The following is a 16,701-nucleotide window of genomic DNA, read 5'->3' as shown; positions in this document are numbered from 1 at the left end:
AAGGAACAGGATACATTTCACTTTCCTCACAGTTCTAGAATAAATTTGTTTAGAAAGAGACCAGAGACCATATCTTTTAATTCATCCAATCTAAATTATATGGAATATCACATAAGTTGTCTTCTGTCTCTGAGTTTTTGCTTTTTGAGAACTGTGATTTAGAGCTAAGTAATATTTTCTAATCATCAAATTGATGGTAACACATATCTTGTATATAAATAACTCTCCTATAAAATTTCCAGTTAAAATCTTGAGTTTTGAAAGCATAGCAGCAGCAGATAGATTTTATTATTGTTTACTTTTGCTATAAATGCTCCAAAATTCCCCAGTTGTGTTTGACAAAGTGCGATGATGTCATAGGACAATGATTTTCAAAGGTAGTAGGCAGAAAGATAAGAGTACACTGGTTCTGATTTCAAATATAACATCTCAGGAAAAAGTTTCACTTGAACTTGACCACAGCTTTCAATTTAAGAATACTACTTGTTGTTACATACTGCAGGATGTACTCTTGAAGTTCATCAAAGTGTCTCAAATATTTTCTTCTTGTATATAAATAATTTCCTGACCAAGATTTTTAAATACTTTTGTGGATTTCTGAGATATTTGTAAGAAATAGAATTACTGAGGAGTGGGGACAAGTGGGGAGAGAAATACAGAGTCACTCAGACACCAGCAGAACCTTCAGCTTGTCTATTATTGGTATTATTTCCATGATAACAAATATCTAGGAAGCACATTGGAAATGTCATTGCTACCCTAGATCACCTCTTTTGATATCAGATTTCATTCTCAGTCCAGTTAATCCTTTGCTAGACGTTTTAGATCACTTAAGCCAGTCATAGAAATGTCTCCTCTACCCAATTAATTCCTCTTTGGGTCAATGAGTCTGCAGCTGAAGTGAAAATTGACTATTGAAGGACATTTCAGCCTTTGTATCTCAATAATTAAATAAATGTAAACACCACTCCTCAAGAAACCATTTATAGAAAAGCTTCAACTTGTATTTGTATCTAAGGAGAAAATCTGGATCCTGACCAAGATAAAAAGGTCACTGGCCCAAGCTCTCAGTCTCTTGCTGGCCACAGTAAAACAAAAAGAGACTGAGGATTCTCCCCACAGTAGAATATGAAGCATGTAAGCTTTGATTCATGAGATGTTAGCACACAGACATTAATTTTTAAGTATTTTCAGCTCTAGAATGAATGTATAGATGGGATTGTTTAGCTGCTGCAAATAATTCAGAAGACTGCTTAGACTGTCTTAAATAGACACTAATTGATGTAATGAGACTTTTGATTCCATTCCTCTCCCAATTCCATATCTCTCTTCCCCACCCTTCCACAATTCTTAAACCACTGTGGACTTAGGGATACACAGCTAGGTAGCAACAAGGGCCAAAGGTAACATAGCAAGTAAACTGGTGTTGAAAGGAACTTGGTAAATGGAGGAGGTACACTGGTTATAGGTGTGGTGTTGTAATTTTCTTCATAAGAAACCACCATTAACAATATGGTGAATCAGAACTTCAATAAAAAGTTATAAAATTCTTTAACCACTGTGTTCAGAGAATTAATTGGAAATATATGTATCACTCTTTAGCATATTTATCAATAAAGCAAAAAGAAAGGCGGAAAAGACCCAACTCAAAAAAATGATTTTTATCTCCCCACTCATTTTACAGCCAGGAAAAGAGAAAAGTCGAACCCCTAGTGCAACCAGCACCTCTTGTAATTTTGCATGCTACTTTCTTTGTCAGAGAATCTGACCTAGGTATCTGATTATGAGACCTTCTAGATGTTAGACCATCTTTAATTTGCTATATTAAACGGTGTCTATCATCTTACAAAAACTTCCATGTTGGCACTTGCAGGTATCTCTAAACAACCGCATGATAAAGAAAGACTGATTTGCCTCACTCTGAGTAAAGTTTCTAGAGGATTCTCTCTTAGATAGTCTGAAAGTATCTGAAGTCTAATGTTTAGTTCTTACTCCTCAATATAGAGTTTGATATATTTGTATTGGGGACTGCAAGTGAGACCAATGGTGTTTTCATATCTCTTAGATGTTTTAAGAACTACCTCTTGAAGTAGTAACAATTACCATTCATATAGTGATGAGTATCATGATTTCTGTTCCTTAAATCTGACTCAACATTAGCAGAGTGCTTTTTAATTGTTCTTAATTATATGTGATCGCAGTCATGTGGAACCAGCAAAGGTTTTTTTCACTTGCTCACTTTCCACTATGTACCACCTGAAGATGCTATGCTACCTTTTACCCTTTTATAAGAACTGAGCCTGTCTAAGGTTTTTTGGCCACTTTTCTTCATTATAAAACAATTTATTAGTTTCTTTTACCACTATTCTCTTGAACCACTGCCAAGGACTTAGATCTTAACCTTAGGCCTCATATATATACAGAAGATCAGTAAACAAATACTATATTTATGTATTTTCTGGAGAAATAAACCAAAGAAGCAACCAGGTCCTTTCTTTAGAAGAATAGATTAGAAGAATAGATTCAAATATGGTTTCTCCCTCTTCTCAAAGTTTAAGTGTCTGTCTTCAAAAGTGAAAACATGCTTGAACCTTTCATAAAGAGGAAGGAAATAACAGCAGAGAACCATTGTCATTTAATTTGCTTCATGTTACATTTAGGAAGATAGGGAAAGTGAATCAGACTTCACATCTTAATTCTATCCTCACCGATCACTTATATGGAAAGGTTGAATCTCCATCAGGGGTGAGGTCTTGTTCTCCTCAAACTGTGTATTGACTCAAGAGGAGATGCACTTAAAGTTTGTAACATAGTGCTATACTCTCTCTTACTATGCTCACTCTGTCCCAGACCCAGAGTGGTTTATTGAAACAAATTTCCTGATAGATTTGGATTTTGTGAAGGAGTGGTCAAAAAGTATCAAAGTGAGGACCACTCTCCCTGTCTTGATTGAAGTCTGCATTTCCTCCCTCTTCCATCTCCAGTGTCCTCACTTTCTTTTCGTGCATGTATGTGTATGCCCACACACTCCCTTACCCCCACTTTCCCCTGACTCAGCAACATACTGGAGAAAAGCCAAAGAAGAACTTCAGGAGGGAAGGAAGTTTTACCCTCCTCGGAGCCTAGTTATAATCCCCAAACGAGTAAGATTTTCCCTAATGAGAATTGAAAGGCACATATGGTTTATTTTTAACTGTTTTCATTTTGTTTGAATGTTGCATATTTCTGCTAGTGAATTTTCTTTTTATAACACCATTAATACACCAATGGTATTTTTTTATTTAGAACAGACTGACAGAATTAGTCTGTTAACATTGGGCCTTCCTCTATTTTCCTTTTTTCTTTCTTTTTTTTCTCTCCAGTTTGTTTTCCAGGTCAGGCTGACCTGTTCAGCATGGGCTGTTTCACATTTGTTTTTAATGTTAGTTTAAATGTAATTGTAGAATCTTGTATGCTCTAATTTTATGTGGTTACTTTTTCCAATGGAAAACACTATATGTTAAAGCATTTCCAGGTTCTGCAATTACACATGAGCATAGTTTTGGTAATGACTTAGCCCCTCACACAGAATGGCATCCAAACAGTGAGCCCCTATCTTCTGGCTCAGTAGTCAGGGAGAAGAAACTTGGAAATAATTTCTGCCAAATCCTGTGCTTTGGCAAGGATATGCAGCACTGAATATCATTCTATTATTAATTATGTTTACTTCTCTATGAACTAAAACCCATTAGACTAAATATTCCAACATAAACCTTAAACGATAAAATGTGATATTTTCTCCTGGACGTTCCTCTGACTCAGAATTGAAATTTGATAGAAAAGGGATTTTGGGGGAAGGACCAAGAAGCCTTCTTGCCTAAGAGAATCTGGCATATTCTTTATTAGTGTACACTTAAACTTGGATGTACCCCTTACAAATCTCTCACTACTATGTTAGCCAAGTACTAACTATACTTCATCTCTTGTTCCTTTCATAGTTCTTTCCCACTCATCTTCAACTGACCCTTCTCATTGGCATGATATTCATACTTATGAAGTAGAAAACATACCTAAAAGTAAAGATGCACAATTCTAGATCCTGTTGTGCCATCCTCTATCTTTTTAACCTGAGGGAGGCCTTAGCTTTCCCATATATCTATCTTTAGAATAAGAATCTTTAAAATAAGAATTTTAAGAGATAGTTCAAGGGGTGAGCATATTCTCTGCATGCTGGAGAGCCAGGTTCAATCTCCAAGCCCAACAGAGCATAGTCCTCTAAGTACTACCACATATGGCCCCCAAATTAAGGAAAAAATCTAATAAAATAAAGACTGGTTTAAATAGGAGAGGAAAAATAGATAGGATCTGGAACAATCTAACATGCTCTTAACCATGGAATCTTTTCTTCAAACAAAATTTTATGTAGCACCAAATGTAGATATAAAATAAAGCACTGATTCTGATTTGAAAAGAAAATCCCTATTATTAGAATCACGTGCTCAGAAACTACTCTCTGGAACCCTTAAATAAACCTTTAGAGCTCTTTGAATTCTAATATACTACTAGATTAATGTCTGGAGACTGTTCCACTTCTGATTCTACTATTCTAATTTATGTCAATCTCTGGAAACTGTAGTTAAGTTTTTCAGAAAGTTTGTTGACATAAAGGGAATTACCATCAAATGACATGACGTTTAGCAACTAGTAAAAGACATCATTTCTTGACATACAAACTGTACTTAGTTCTGTACACTCATTGTATTAAGAAAATATACAACTTTGTGAAACATCTTTTTATTACCTTACTATTCTGAAATTTGTCAGTTCTATCCTCAACCTTTGATTTGAGATGTAAGGTTATACTTCTTACAGGTTTTCTACAGTTAGCAGTTTTTCAGAATTTTTTCTAGCTAGAGAGAGATTTGTAGAAATTTATGTAGTTGGGGCAGAGAGACAGCACAGCAGCTAGGGTACTTGCCTCACAAACTACTGACCCAGATTCTATCCCAAGCACTCTACATAGTCCCCCAAGATCACCAGAGTGATTCATGAACACAGGGCCAGAAGTAAGCCCTAAACACAGCCAGTGTGGCCTGAAAACATACAAACAAAAAAGAAAATGATGCAGTCTGCAGATTGGCATACACTTTTAAAGGACTCAGAGGACTCTCACTGAAATAATCTCATTTCCTTTTAACAACGGTCTTATGCGGTAATCATTTTACATTGCCACCATTCTATTGATATGAAAACAAATAGAAGCAAAATGAAACTATTTGTTCCAGATTACTTATCTTATAAGATAAATAATTTAAAGGCTTTTAATGTGAATAAAATTTTAGAATTTCTATACCATCATTACTTGCTGTCTCCTCAAATTCAGTGCATTTTTCTCGTATCTCATCTTCTCTGTACTCTGTGAGCACAAGCAAGTGCATTTATTTCTCATCAACATCATTATAAATTAGGTCATTTTATCCCCACCTTCCAGATGAGGAAATTGAGGTACAGAGACTGTGTCTTGGCCAAAGTGACACAATTAATAAGCACTTAAGCCAGGAAGATTTCTACCACACAACAAATAATTGAATCCACGACTCTCTTTTCAGAAAATACTCAATTCCTTTTAAAGCCTCATTAGATTGGGTCAGGTCCAGCAAAGACAACATCTCTTAAAATTCTACTAAATTTTGATCTTAATAACATCTCCCCAGTTTTTTCATAGTTGTATCCAGAATGATTTTTGACTATTTATAATTGTAAAATGGTGTTTGTTCGCCAGAGAGTTGGAAATCACAGAGAGATTTAGAAGTCTACCAACTAAAGAGAGTGATTTTTCTATATCCCAAATTTCTCCAAATGGTGAAATATAAGGAAGAGAAACATCCTTGAACTTCAACAGAAGCAGTGAAATTTTCTCATTTTGGAAACTTCTTCAACTACACTGTCTTTCCCCTACACATATAAGTAAAAGCTTCTATACTGATGTGTCAAGAAATGCACTGAAACAGTATTTAATTGTGACATTGACTAGAGAATCTACAGATTAATCACATGTAACCCTCTTTGGGGTAGTGCTATTGAATCTGATTTTGTAAAGCTCTTGTGGTAGAGGCAGCCAAAACAGGAGGTTTAAAACTACACTCTCCTAACACCCTTTATTTCCCCTAGCATGTGTGGCTGGCCTCAAGCCATGAAGCAAAATTCCTGGTACTAATCCTCCCAGGATGGAGAAGAATGCTGAAAGTAGACTATAGACCAAACATGATTGCCACTCAATGCCTCTTTTGCAAACCACAACACCCAAAAGGAGAAAGAACGAAAGGGAATGCCTTGCCACAGAAGCAGGATGGGATGGGGGGAAGGGATACTGGGGCCCGTGGTGGTGGAAAATGGGCACTGGTGGAGAGATGGGTACTTGATCATTGTATAACTGAAACTCAAGCACAAAAATTTGTAAGTCTACAACTGTAGCTCATGGTGTTTCACTAATAAAAATTAAAAATTAAAATAAAACTACACTCTCCATAAGAAGGCAGCATAATCTATACATTATATGAGAGTCTGCACCAGTCCCCTAAAGATATGATGGGACAGAGAAGCACTTCATCAGAAAGCACCCTTTCTTGTCTTCATGGAGCTAAGCCTGAAACACGTGGAATAGATGCATATCAACTCACAAACATTAGAACATTTGCCCTTTACTATCCCCTTTCTTCTGGCTCACCACTTAATTTAAATTAAACAGTAAGTCTCTGCCATTAATTGGGGCTGAGAGACATGTATCTTACCTGAAGGATTAGATATGACATGGGGGCTCAGGTGCAGATGAATGGGAGGTGCTTGGGTTTGCCTTCAAGGAAGAAAATAAATATCTTGCACATTAAGTAACATCTGAGATTACCAAGCTTCATTATCCAACATACAAGTTACCTAGCAACATATTTGCCTCTGCTACATAGAGAGGATATAGTAGCTCATGGCAGGATAAAAATCATATGATTTTAATTATTTTAGTCACCCTCTTCAGGCACAAAATCCAGAACACCTGATGCAGCTTGCTTGGGCCACTATGTACAAGGGGCAACACATTGGCCCTTACCTGGAGATAACCGGGAATTTAACTTTCTTTCTCCAATTTATGTTGCCTTATATTTCTCAGGGCTGGATCAATAGCACAGTGGGTAGGGCATTTGCCTTGCACGCAGCTGAACCAGATTCTATTCCTCCGTACCTCTCGAAGAGCCTGGCAAGTTACCGAAAGTATCCCACCCACACAGCAAAGCCTGGCAAGCTACCCATGACATATTTGATATGCCAAAAATGGTAACAAGTCTCACAATGGAGACATTACTGGTGCCCTTTCGAGAAAATCGATGAACAATGGGAGGACAGTGCTACGGTGTTACATATTTCTCAGAGGAAGCTATGACATAACATCCAAGTTTTCATTAGCACTACACAGAGAGGGAAAATAAATTCTTCCTGATAGATTCTCCCCACAGTCTCTGCACATATTGATTTTACTTGTAATGTGTTGGCTTCGGTCATCACCCCACTGAGATCTGAGTCACTGGCAGGAAAGTGGAGGTGACAAAATGTACCTCACTGATTGTACATTACCAATCACTCTGTGTCCCTTCATATTTTGAAAAACCCCTGTATTCAACTGTATAAAAGTTGCTAGGATTTTGTTTCTTTTTCAATAGCATGAGTATGGTACTTTTTTGCTTTTTTCAGTAGAGTGAATAGGGTATACTAAAAGAACAGCTTCCCTAGGGAACAGTTTATATTCACAATGCCTTTTCATGGAGCTTTCTAAAATAATGGAAATGTCTTCAATGTCCAATGTGATAGCTACTAGAACTGGCTTTCATACACTTGAAATGTGGATTCTGAAAGTAAATACTTATATTTTTGATGACTTGTATTTTTAATAATATTTCATTTAAGTTCAATTGTAGGTAGTCACATGTGACTAGTGGCTGCTACATTGATTGGACAGTTAAAATCTAGAAGGAACTCAGAATAGCAGTTAGAGACACATAGTTATTAGTAAAATATTCATATATGTTATGCAGAAAGTTCTGGATTAGGAAACACTGTCACTGTCACTGTCTTTCCGTTTTTCACTGATTTGCTCAAGTGGGCCCAATAACGTCTCCATTTTGAGACTTCTTGTTACTGTGTTTGTCAAATTGAATAGGTCATAGGTAGCTTGCCAGGCTTTGCCGTGCGGGTAAGATACTCTTGGTAGCTTGCTGGGCTCTCCGAGATAGGCGGAGGAATCGAACCTGGCTCAGCCTGGCTGGCTGCGCACAAGGAAAATGCTCTACTGCTGTGCTATTGCTCTAGCTCTGGACTAGGAATAAGAACCCTAATTCTATTTCAGTTCTGTTATTAGGCAGTGTAACCTTCTCTGTCCTCAATCTAACATCTGTGACTTGAAAGTGTGGAATAATTGGGAAGTAGAAAACACTGAAATCAACTTTGGAACACAGATGTGTATCAGGAAAAATAAATATAATAGTAATTTATTATTATAGTTTGTTTCTGTGAGTGCATGTGTCTGTTTCATATACATATAAATGGCAGGGATAGGAAGACATTAATTCCAGTTCAGATTTCTTAACATTTTTATTAAACCCATCCAAATCACACCACTGTATTTTCTTTATAGATTCTAACATCATATTAATCTATTGACAGATTAGATCATTTCTAAGGACCCTTCCTGCTTTATCAAATTATTTGTCTTTGTACCATTTTAGTGCCCCAAATCTGTTTTCAGTTTTAGAATATGACTAGAAGTATTCTCATAGCTTCCTATTTCCTCTCCTCTGAATTTGATGCTAATATTAGAGTAAATGGTGAAGACAAATGGCAGAGATAGTATAGCTTCCACCCCCCTCTGCAACTCTGGTATTAGACTAAAAGTAAGATTTGGCGCTTCTAAATTCTTGGGGAGGCAGCATAGTAGAAAGTACCAAGAACATAGCAGTTTTAATCAGTAGATCAGGTTTGGAATATAGGGTTAACTTCCTTGATAGCTGTGTTAGCTTATGTAAAACAAGGATGGGGAAAATTCTCAACCTTATAAAATCATTGTAGAGTTACAAGTACAATGTGCTCATAAAACGAGACAAGTAGGAGGCCCTGAAAAAAATATTCTTATTTCTTTTATTTACCTCAACTTATAGCTAATTACATTACTGCCCTTTATAAGGCCGGAAGTGATAGTACGTGGTCTGTAAACTCATTATCTCAAAGCCAGAAAATACCAGTGATGGGGAAGAGGTCTACCTCTACACCAGGGGACTAGATTCAGTAGACTGTATTAGTTTCAGGAGCTAGGCTCACCAGAAAGCAAGATATCACATTAGATCAGAGAGAATATAGGTTAGCTTATTTAATACTTACTAGCCTGTGTCCTTCTGATAGATGAGATTTTACTTTAGATGTACATATTTCCTTATTACTGACTTGTCCTTGACCTGTAGAAATGGTTATTGGACTATGTTATATTGCAATTGGAATTCAGTTTCCAGGGTCTTTAACTTCTTATCTGCCTTCTCCTGATACCACAAGGCCCCATTTTCTCTTCCTTTATTTGTTGGTCCGAACAAACTCCATTCTTCATTAATTTACTGAGTTACTCTATCATTGGGGCTGGAGCCATAGCACAGCAGGTAGGGCGGTTGCCTTGCACACGATTTCTCCGCCCCCTTGGAGAGCCCGACAAGCTACCAAGAGTATCTCGCCCACACAGCAAAGCCTGGCAAGCTACCTGTGATGTATTCAGTATGCTAAACACGGTAACAAGGTAACAAGTTTCACAATGGAGACATTAATAGGCCCACTTGTGCAAATCAATGAACAGCGGGAGGACAGTGCTACAGTGCTACTCTATCATTGGTGTTTATACTAAAAGACTTGAAACTACTTAGGACTGAAAATCAATTCCTTATTAGCATAGTTTCCCCTCAGGAGCCAGAAACTTATGCTTTTGTTGTATTTATGCATTTAAATTGGGAAATAAATTATTTGTTTTTTACCTCATTATGATGTTAAAGGTATTAGAGATAGAGATTTTTGATCTACTATAATGCAACTGACTATGCTAAAACTCATAGCTATGACTTATTGATTATTTATATTTAAATGCTACAGAAATAGCATAAATAAAAATCAGGATGACTAAGGACCTCTAAATTGTGTATGTGAGAATGGGGTGGGTGGGTCATAAGGATTGAGATCAGTAATATTGTTGTTTTAAGTAATTTTTCCAGCATTTGTTCTAGTAATTGTCTCCTAACATGGTTCCCACACAAGCATATTTTATTATTTTTTGATATTATAGGAAATGTCAACTCTTTAACTTATCTTCTCACTTTTTTAAAATTATCAAAATGTAAGTGGCAGTGCAACTTACATATAGGGGTAATTTCTGACAATGTCTGAAGCTGTTATACTGTTAAATGAGATACAGCAATACCAGGAAATTGCATTTTACTGGATCAAAGTGAGACTTGGTAGTCTAAATATTATATGGATCATTCAAGGGCATTTCTAAAAAAAAAACAATACCATATCCTCTTCAATGAAAAGGGTTCTTGACAAATTTTCCATCTTCATCGAGCTTTCTAGAGGTGTCTATGAATGTGTTAATTTATGGAGAGAGAAGAAAATCGAGAGAGAGAGAGAAGGGAGGGTCACAAATCTAAGTCACTGTACTTCTTCATTTCTCGAGAAACAGCAAAGGACAAGTTTACTCTTTCTTTCACAGGTTTGCCATTAAGTCTCTTTCTTTAGCAATCTAGTATGATGTACAAGGCATAGATATAATTGTATCAGTTTCTTGATTTAAAACATTCTGTATTTGTCTATTGAGTTTAAGATAGAACCCAGATTTCTAAATATGATATAGTGTAGTATATATCACTGTCACTGTCCTCCTGTTGTTCATCAATTTGCTCGAGCAGGCCCAGTAACGTCTCCATTGTGACACTTGTTACTGTGTTTGCATGTCAAATACATCATGGGGAGCTTGCCAGGCTTTGCCATGTGGGTAAGATAATCTCGGTAGCTTGCAGGGCCCTCCGAGAGGGGCGGAGGAATCGAGCTCCGGTCGGCCATGTTGGCTGTGTGCAAGGCAAACGCCCTACCACTGTGCTATCGCTCCAGCCCATATTATATATATATATATATATATATATAATATTTATATGCATCTAAATGCATACATATAAACTTATATGTATATATTTGTACTTTAAAATAAGGTACCAATGTTGATTTTATCTTCATTAATAGTCACTCTACCCACAGGTGCATAGACTCTATTTCCCAAACATTCCTTAGTACATTTATTTATGTTCATTCTAATATCTTCTGCCTGGTAAAATAATTTTTCAAGTCCATTCAAATATGATATAAAGAATTTTTCGATCCTACATATGGTAGGAGAGACTACTGTATCTTATGTTCACCTGTCATCCCTTTCACTGATTTGCTCAAGCGGGCTCTAGCAACGTCTCTATTTGTCCCAGCCCTGAGATTTTAGCAGCCTCTCCTTACTCGTCCTTCCCAAAGCTGCTGTATTGAAGGCTCTTTCAGGGTGAGGGGAATGAGGCCCATCATTGTTACTGTTTTTGGCATATCAAATACACCACCGGTAGCTTGCCAGGCTCTGCTGTTCTGGGAAGGATACACTCAGTAGCTTGCCAGGCTCTCCAAGAGGTATGGAGGCTTTTGGAGAGACCCCTAATCTCTTTTGCAGGTGTTCCCAGTCTACTGATTACAAGCTTTTGGTCGACTGGCATGTTGTAATGCTCTGCACGCTGACAAATATGCACCTGCCTGCACCTGGCAGCACTTGGGACATCTGCGACCTTGATCTCCTTGAGGTTGATGGAGTGAGCCCGGAGATTGTTTAGCATCTGGCAGAGCAGGACCCCATCTCCGAGGGTCTATGCCAGGTTGAACACCTGAGCCGAGTCCCAAGTCACTGGTGGTTGGCGGACAGCATCTTGCAGTGGATGAGCCACTGTGAGCACTGCTGAAATAGCTCCATGCTTGACAGCTCTGCAACTCAGCTGGCTGGGACAGGTGGTAATGCTGTGGCCGCCACCACAGTTTCTTCGTGCCACACCGACATTGTTCTGTCTGAATCCAATATTTATTAACATGCATAAATATATGTGTGTACGTATGCTAAAATATTTACCAGTTTCACATATTCTATAATTACTTGTGGATATTTATTTCTCACATTTTTTTTTATAATTGCTTGTCAACACTACCAGTTTCACCTATTTCACAATTGCCTGTGGACATTTATTTCTCTATCAGACCAGTGTAGAACATATGTCCATTCTGTAACTCATAAGCAAAAATCTAATAATGCATGTCAAATGAATGAATCATGAATATATTAGTAAATCATTTCATTGAAGATTAAAGATATGAATACTGATAACTGCATTTAGGCAGGGAGTGACCTAAATATATACCACATCTCTCTGACAATGCGGAGCAGAAAGAAAGTGAAATAAGAAAGTTTTAATTCAGTAGGTATTTGAAATGAAGAATTGTTTATTGAACTAGTATTAAAACTGACATTTTTATTAAGTACTTTAGTATTTGTGACCAGAACATTTTAAAGTTCTTGTTATCTTTGCTCATTCTTTCAAACAATCTCTCTTTACTGCGTGATTTTGGCTATTGGTAATATATTCAAATTTCCCTTCTCTCCCAATAGCCCGGAAGCTGAAGAAACTTGGCAATCTAAAACTACAGGAGGAAGGGGAATCTTCCAGTGCCAACAGCCCCACTGAGGAACAAACCCCAAAGTTGACAGTATCTCACATTGAAGGCTTTGAGTGTCAGCCCATCTTTCTGAATGTTCTGGAGGCTATTGAGCCAGGCGTGGTGTGTGCTGGCCATGACAACAACAAGCCTGACTCTTTTTCAGCCTTGCTTTCTAGTCTCAATGAACTAGGGGAGCGACAGCTTGTGCACGTGGTCAAGTGGGCCAAGGCCTTGCCTGGTAAGGAAAAGGGAAATATGGCAATGGGATATAGGGGGAAATCCTACATACCAGATACCGTGCTTGTTTCTTTCCTGACTCTTGACTCATCCAGCCTTTATTATATCCCTGTGGGGAAGCAATTAGCATAATTATCACATTAAATATGATGGATATAACAAAGATTATTTCATATTTAACCCACAGATACACTCAGCAAAACTTCCCTTAATCACAGATCTCATAATCATATGTGTATATGCCTAAAGATTCTTCTATATATACACACAGGATCACCAAATAATCATATATATATATATGCCTAGATGTTATTCTGTCTTCAATGTTATATTTAGAAGTAATATCATTATAATCACTGTCACTGTCCTCCCATTGTTCATCGATTTGCTCGAGCAGGCCCAGTAACGTCTCCATTGTGACAATTGTTACTGTGTTTGGCATATCAAATACGTCACAGGTAACTTGCCAGGTTTTGCCATGCAAGCGAGATACTCTCAGTAGCTTGCCAGATTCTCTGAGAGGGCGGAGGAATCGAACTCGGGTTGGCCATTTGGCCACTTGCAAAGCAAATGCTCTACCCACTGTGCTATCGCTCCAGCCCTTCATTATAATATAAAATAATAAATATATTATGTTACAAATAAAATTGGGCTGGAAGTCAGAACATTTAGTTTCAAGTATTGAGTCTGATTATTTTATCCCTTCTATCTTTGGATCTTAGTTTCTTCATATACATAATAAGAGAAGAGTAGCCTGGAATAAATTGATAGCTTAAAAATTTTGCTCCAAGGAACTCTTAGCGATCTTTAAATTACCTTAACAATTATAGTGGGTGGAAATATTAAGTGATAGTGAATGGAATGAAAAATATATAATTTGTGCTTCACTACTTCAATGATCAGGAAATCACAATGCTGCATACCGTTTGAACAGTCTGGTTATTCAAATATTAGAGCTACAGAAACGTTAAAGGTCCTCTACCCAATGGTTTCTGAATTTTCATCTAATAACTCAACTCATTGTTTCTCAAAATCATAAAGCCAATACACGTGTATTTTGTTGATTTAAAGCCAGAGACTCACCCTCATTAACCCCAAAGAAGTCTCAGTGCACTCCTAAAGTATCTTAATGCTTCACAAAATACTAAGGATTCTATAATCATTTTTAAGATTTAAAGAATCTTTTGAAACATCATCAACCAAGGCTTTTCTTATGGAGTAACTGCCCTCTACTAACAACTGATATTCAATTTTATATGTTGAAAAGAGTAGTTTCCTATGTGTTATTTTATTTTAATAAGAATTTCTTTAAAATAAGGACCTGAGCAATAGTTTAGTGGATAGGTCCTTGCACATGATTGACCCGGATTTGATACCCACATCCCATATGGTCCCCCAAGCACTGCCAGAGTAATTCTTGAGTGTACAGCCAAGAGTAACACTTAAGCAATGCCTGTCTGGTCCCCCAAACAAAAAACTCATTTAAAGAAGAAAAGAATCCATTAAAATAGATATAGAGTCCTTTAAAATAGATAAAGAGAATAATTCTTTAAAATATATATTTCCAGTATTTTATAGAAGACACTGGAGCTCCAAGAAGTCATATGCTCCCTAAACTGGAGTATTAAAAACCTGAGAATAATGCTCTGTTTTTCCGAATAACCTACCACGATGCTGATTAAGTGTTGGATGAATCTATGCCAAAGGAAATCTGTGACCAGCCATCCGTCCAGTCATTCCTTGATAGCAATTAACATCTGAGATTACTTCAAAGTATTGATATTAAATAGTAAATATTCTAATAAGATTATATATCTAAAAAAATTAACCAGCATTGTTGTTTTTGTGTTCATGGTGATTAAACTTAAGTGCTAAATAGCTCTCACCTAGAACCATTAATTAGTATTGCTGCGAAACTATGCTTTTAAAAACATTTGTTAAGTCTCTGGAATATTCTGGGGAAAGAATCAGTACTGACAACTCGCTTTGTATTTTTACAGTTAAATCTCTATGTACCTTCTTATTTTTTAATCAACAGTCAAGGCAAATCCTGCTTCCCTTTGACTCCCTCTACAGAGATTCAGGGTTCAAGATCCCAACCTTCTCTACCCAAAAGATCCTTGGAAGTTCCATAACTACTTGGTTCTTACTTTTTTTTCTAGTGAAGAAATCAATATAGGTCGTCTATGTCACAGAAAGCCTTCAGACATGAAATACTCTGGAATCGGAGGCACTGGCTTCTTTATTATTATAGTACAGATGGAAAGCAGACAATTGGGAACTAAGACTTTAGCAAAGGGTATTGTTATGAGGAACTGCACTAAACCCTGGTATCTGGGAGAATTCGTACCAAGTGAAAAGAGAAAGAAAATAGATTGTTTAAGAGCACAAATATCAACTATGTGGAACAACATGAATAAATAGAATAGACTTAAGAACAGCTAGTGACTTTGGTAATTCTTGGTTTGAGACCATCACAACTGTAGACTGAAGAAGAGAATTAGAACACCTTGGTTTTAGTTCTAGTTGACCACATGTAGACAATATGACCATGGAGAATTCTGTTAAATTACCTGCTTTTTAGGTTCCTTGTTGACAACTTGTAACATTGATCATCCTCTAGGGTAATTACAATGGGCAAATGAAAACATCAACAGTGAAGAAGCATCATCCAAATTATTACAGGCATTCAAGCCAAATTTCAGATAACTTATGGGTACACTTGAAAAGGTAGAAATGAACTCGCTGGTAGGGGTTGATCTCTGAGGTAACATTTTAAGTATCCAACTGAAGGCTAACAGGATTTACAAACCGTTGAAAACTTGGCCATATCTGTTCTACCTATTCTACATTGCAGGAATGTTCCATGAACTTAAAGAAGGTAATATCAAATCATACAATTAGCATTTTCTTAAATTAAAAAGTGAGGATCTTTAAACATTTTATTAACATTCATCAAATGCTTACTTGAATAACTTAACTCTTCTATGTGGTAGTAAGAGCGAAATAAATGAGAAGAGATAGTCCCTGTCTTCATGAAGCTAAAAATCTTTGGGAAGAAACAGATTTATATATGTATATATATGCAAACTTTATATAGATTTATATATAAACATATACATGTATGTTTATACGTACATATAAACATGTATATAAACTCTCCCATTACTCTGCAGCATGAGATAAAGAGATATTCAGAAGCTGTATATACTATTCTAGAAATTCACTTTTCAGTTGAGTTCCAGCTGATCAGTGCCAAATCTGACCACTGTCTCTACCCTAACTCCAGGTTTCCGCAACTTGCATGTGGACGACCAGATGGCAATCATTCAGTACTCTTGGATGGGGCTGATGGTGTTTGCCATGGGCTGGCGGTCCTTCACCAACGTCAACTCCAGGATGCTCTACTTTGCCCCTGACCTTGTTTTCAATGAGTAAGTGCTTATGGGCTTGTGATTTACATAAATACAACCTTTTGGCTAGATCTGTTTTGTTTCAATTGTACAATGAAATAACAGTGGTTGTTAGCTCATTCGATCTACATGTGAGACAGTAGAGGCCAGCATGCTGAGAAATGTTTTGCCTGGCTGAAAGGCTAAATGGTGGTGGGAAAAGAATAGATTGGTGCACAGGCCATCCTGTTCCACTAAACCTGGTAATTTCGACCTTCCTTAT

At 36.9% G+C, this 16,701-nt stretch overlaps 1 protein-coding gene across 1 annotated transcript in view; it reads left to right on the top strand.

Annotated features, from left to right (window-relative positions):
• The window catches only part of AR (androgen receptor), a 195,472-nt gene that overhangs the window by 164,797 nt on the left and 13,974 nt on the right, over positions 1-16,701 (top strand). The window contains exons 4-5 of the mRNA XM_056130004.1: positions 12,740-13,027; positions 16,316-16,460. Coding sequence (XP_055985979.1) covers positions 12,740-13,027; positions 16,316-16,460 — 433 coding nt within the window. The remainder of the gene's footprint in view (positions 1-12,739; positions 13,028-16,315; positions 16,461-16,701) is intronic.

The sequence above is a fragment of the Sorex fumeus genome, unplaced genomic scaffold, assembly GCF_029834395.1.
Source record: "Sorex fumeus unplaced genomic scaffold, SorFum_2.1 ptg000073l, whole genome shotgun sequence".
NCBI classification, from domain to species: Eukaryota; Metazoa; Chordata; class Mammalia; order Eulipotyphla; family Soricidae; genus Sorex; species Sorex fumeus.
This window is presented reverse-complemented; position numbering and strand designations above follow the sequence as displayed.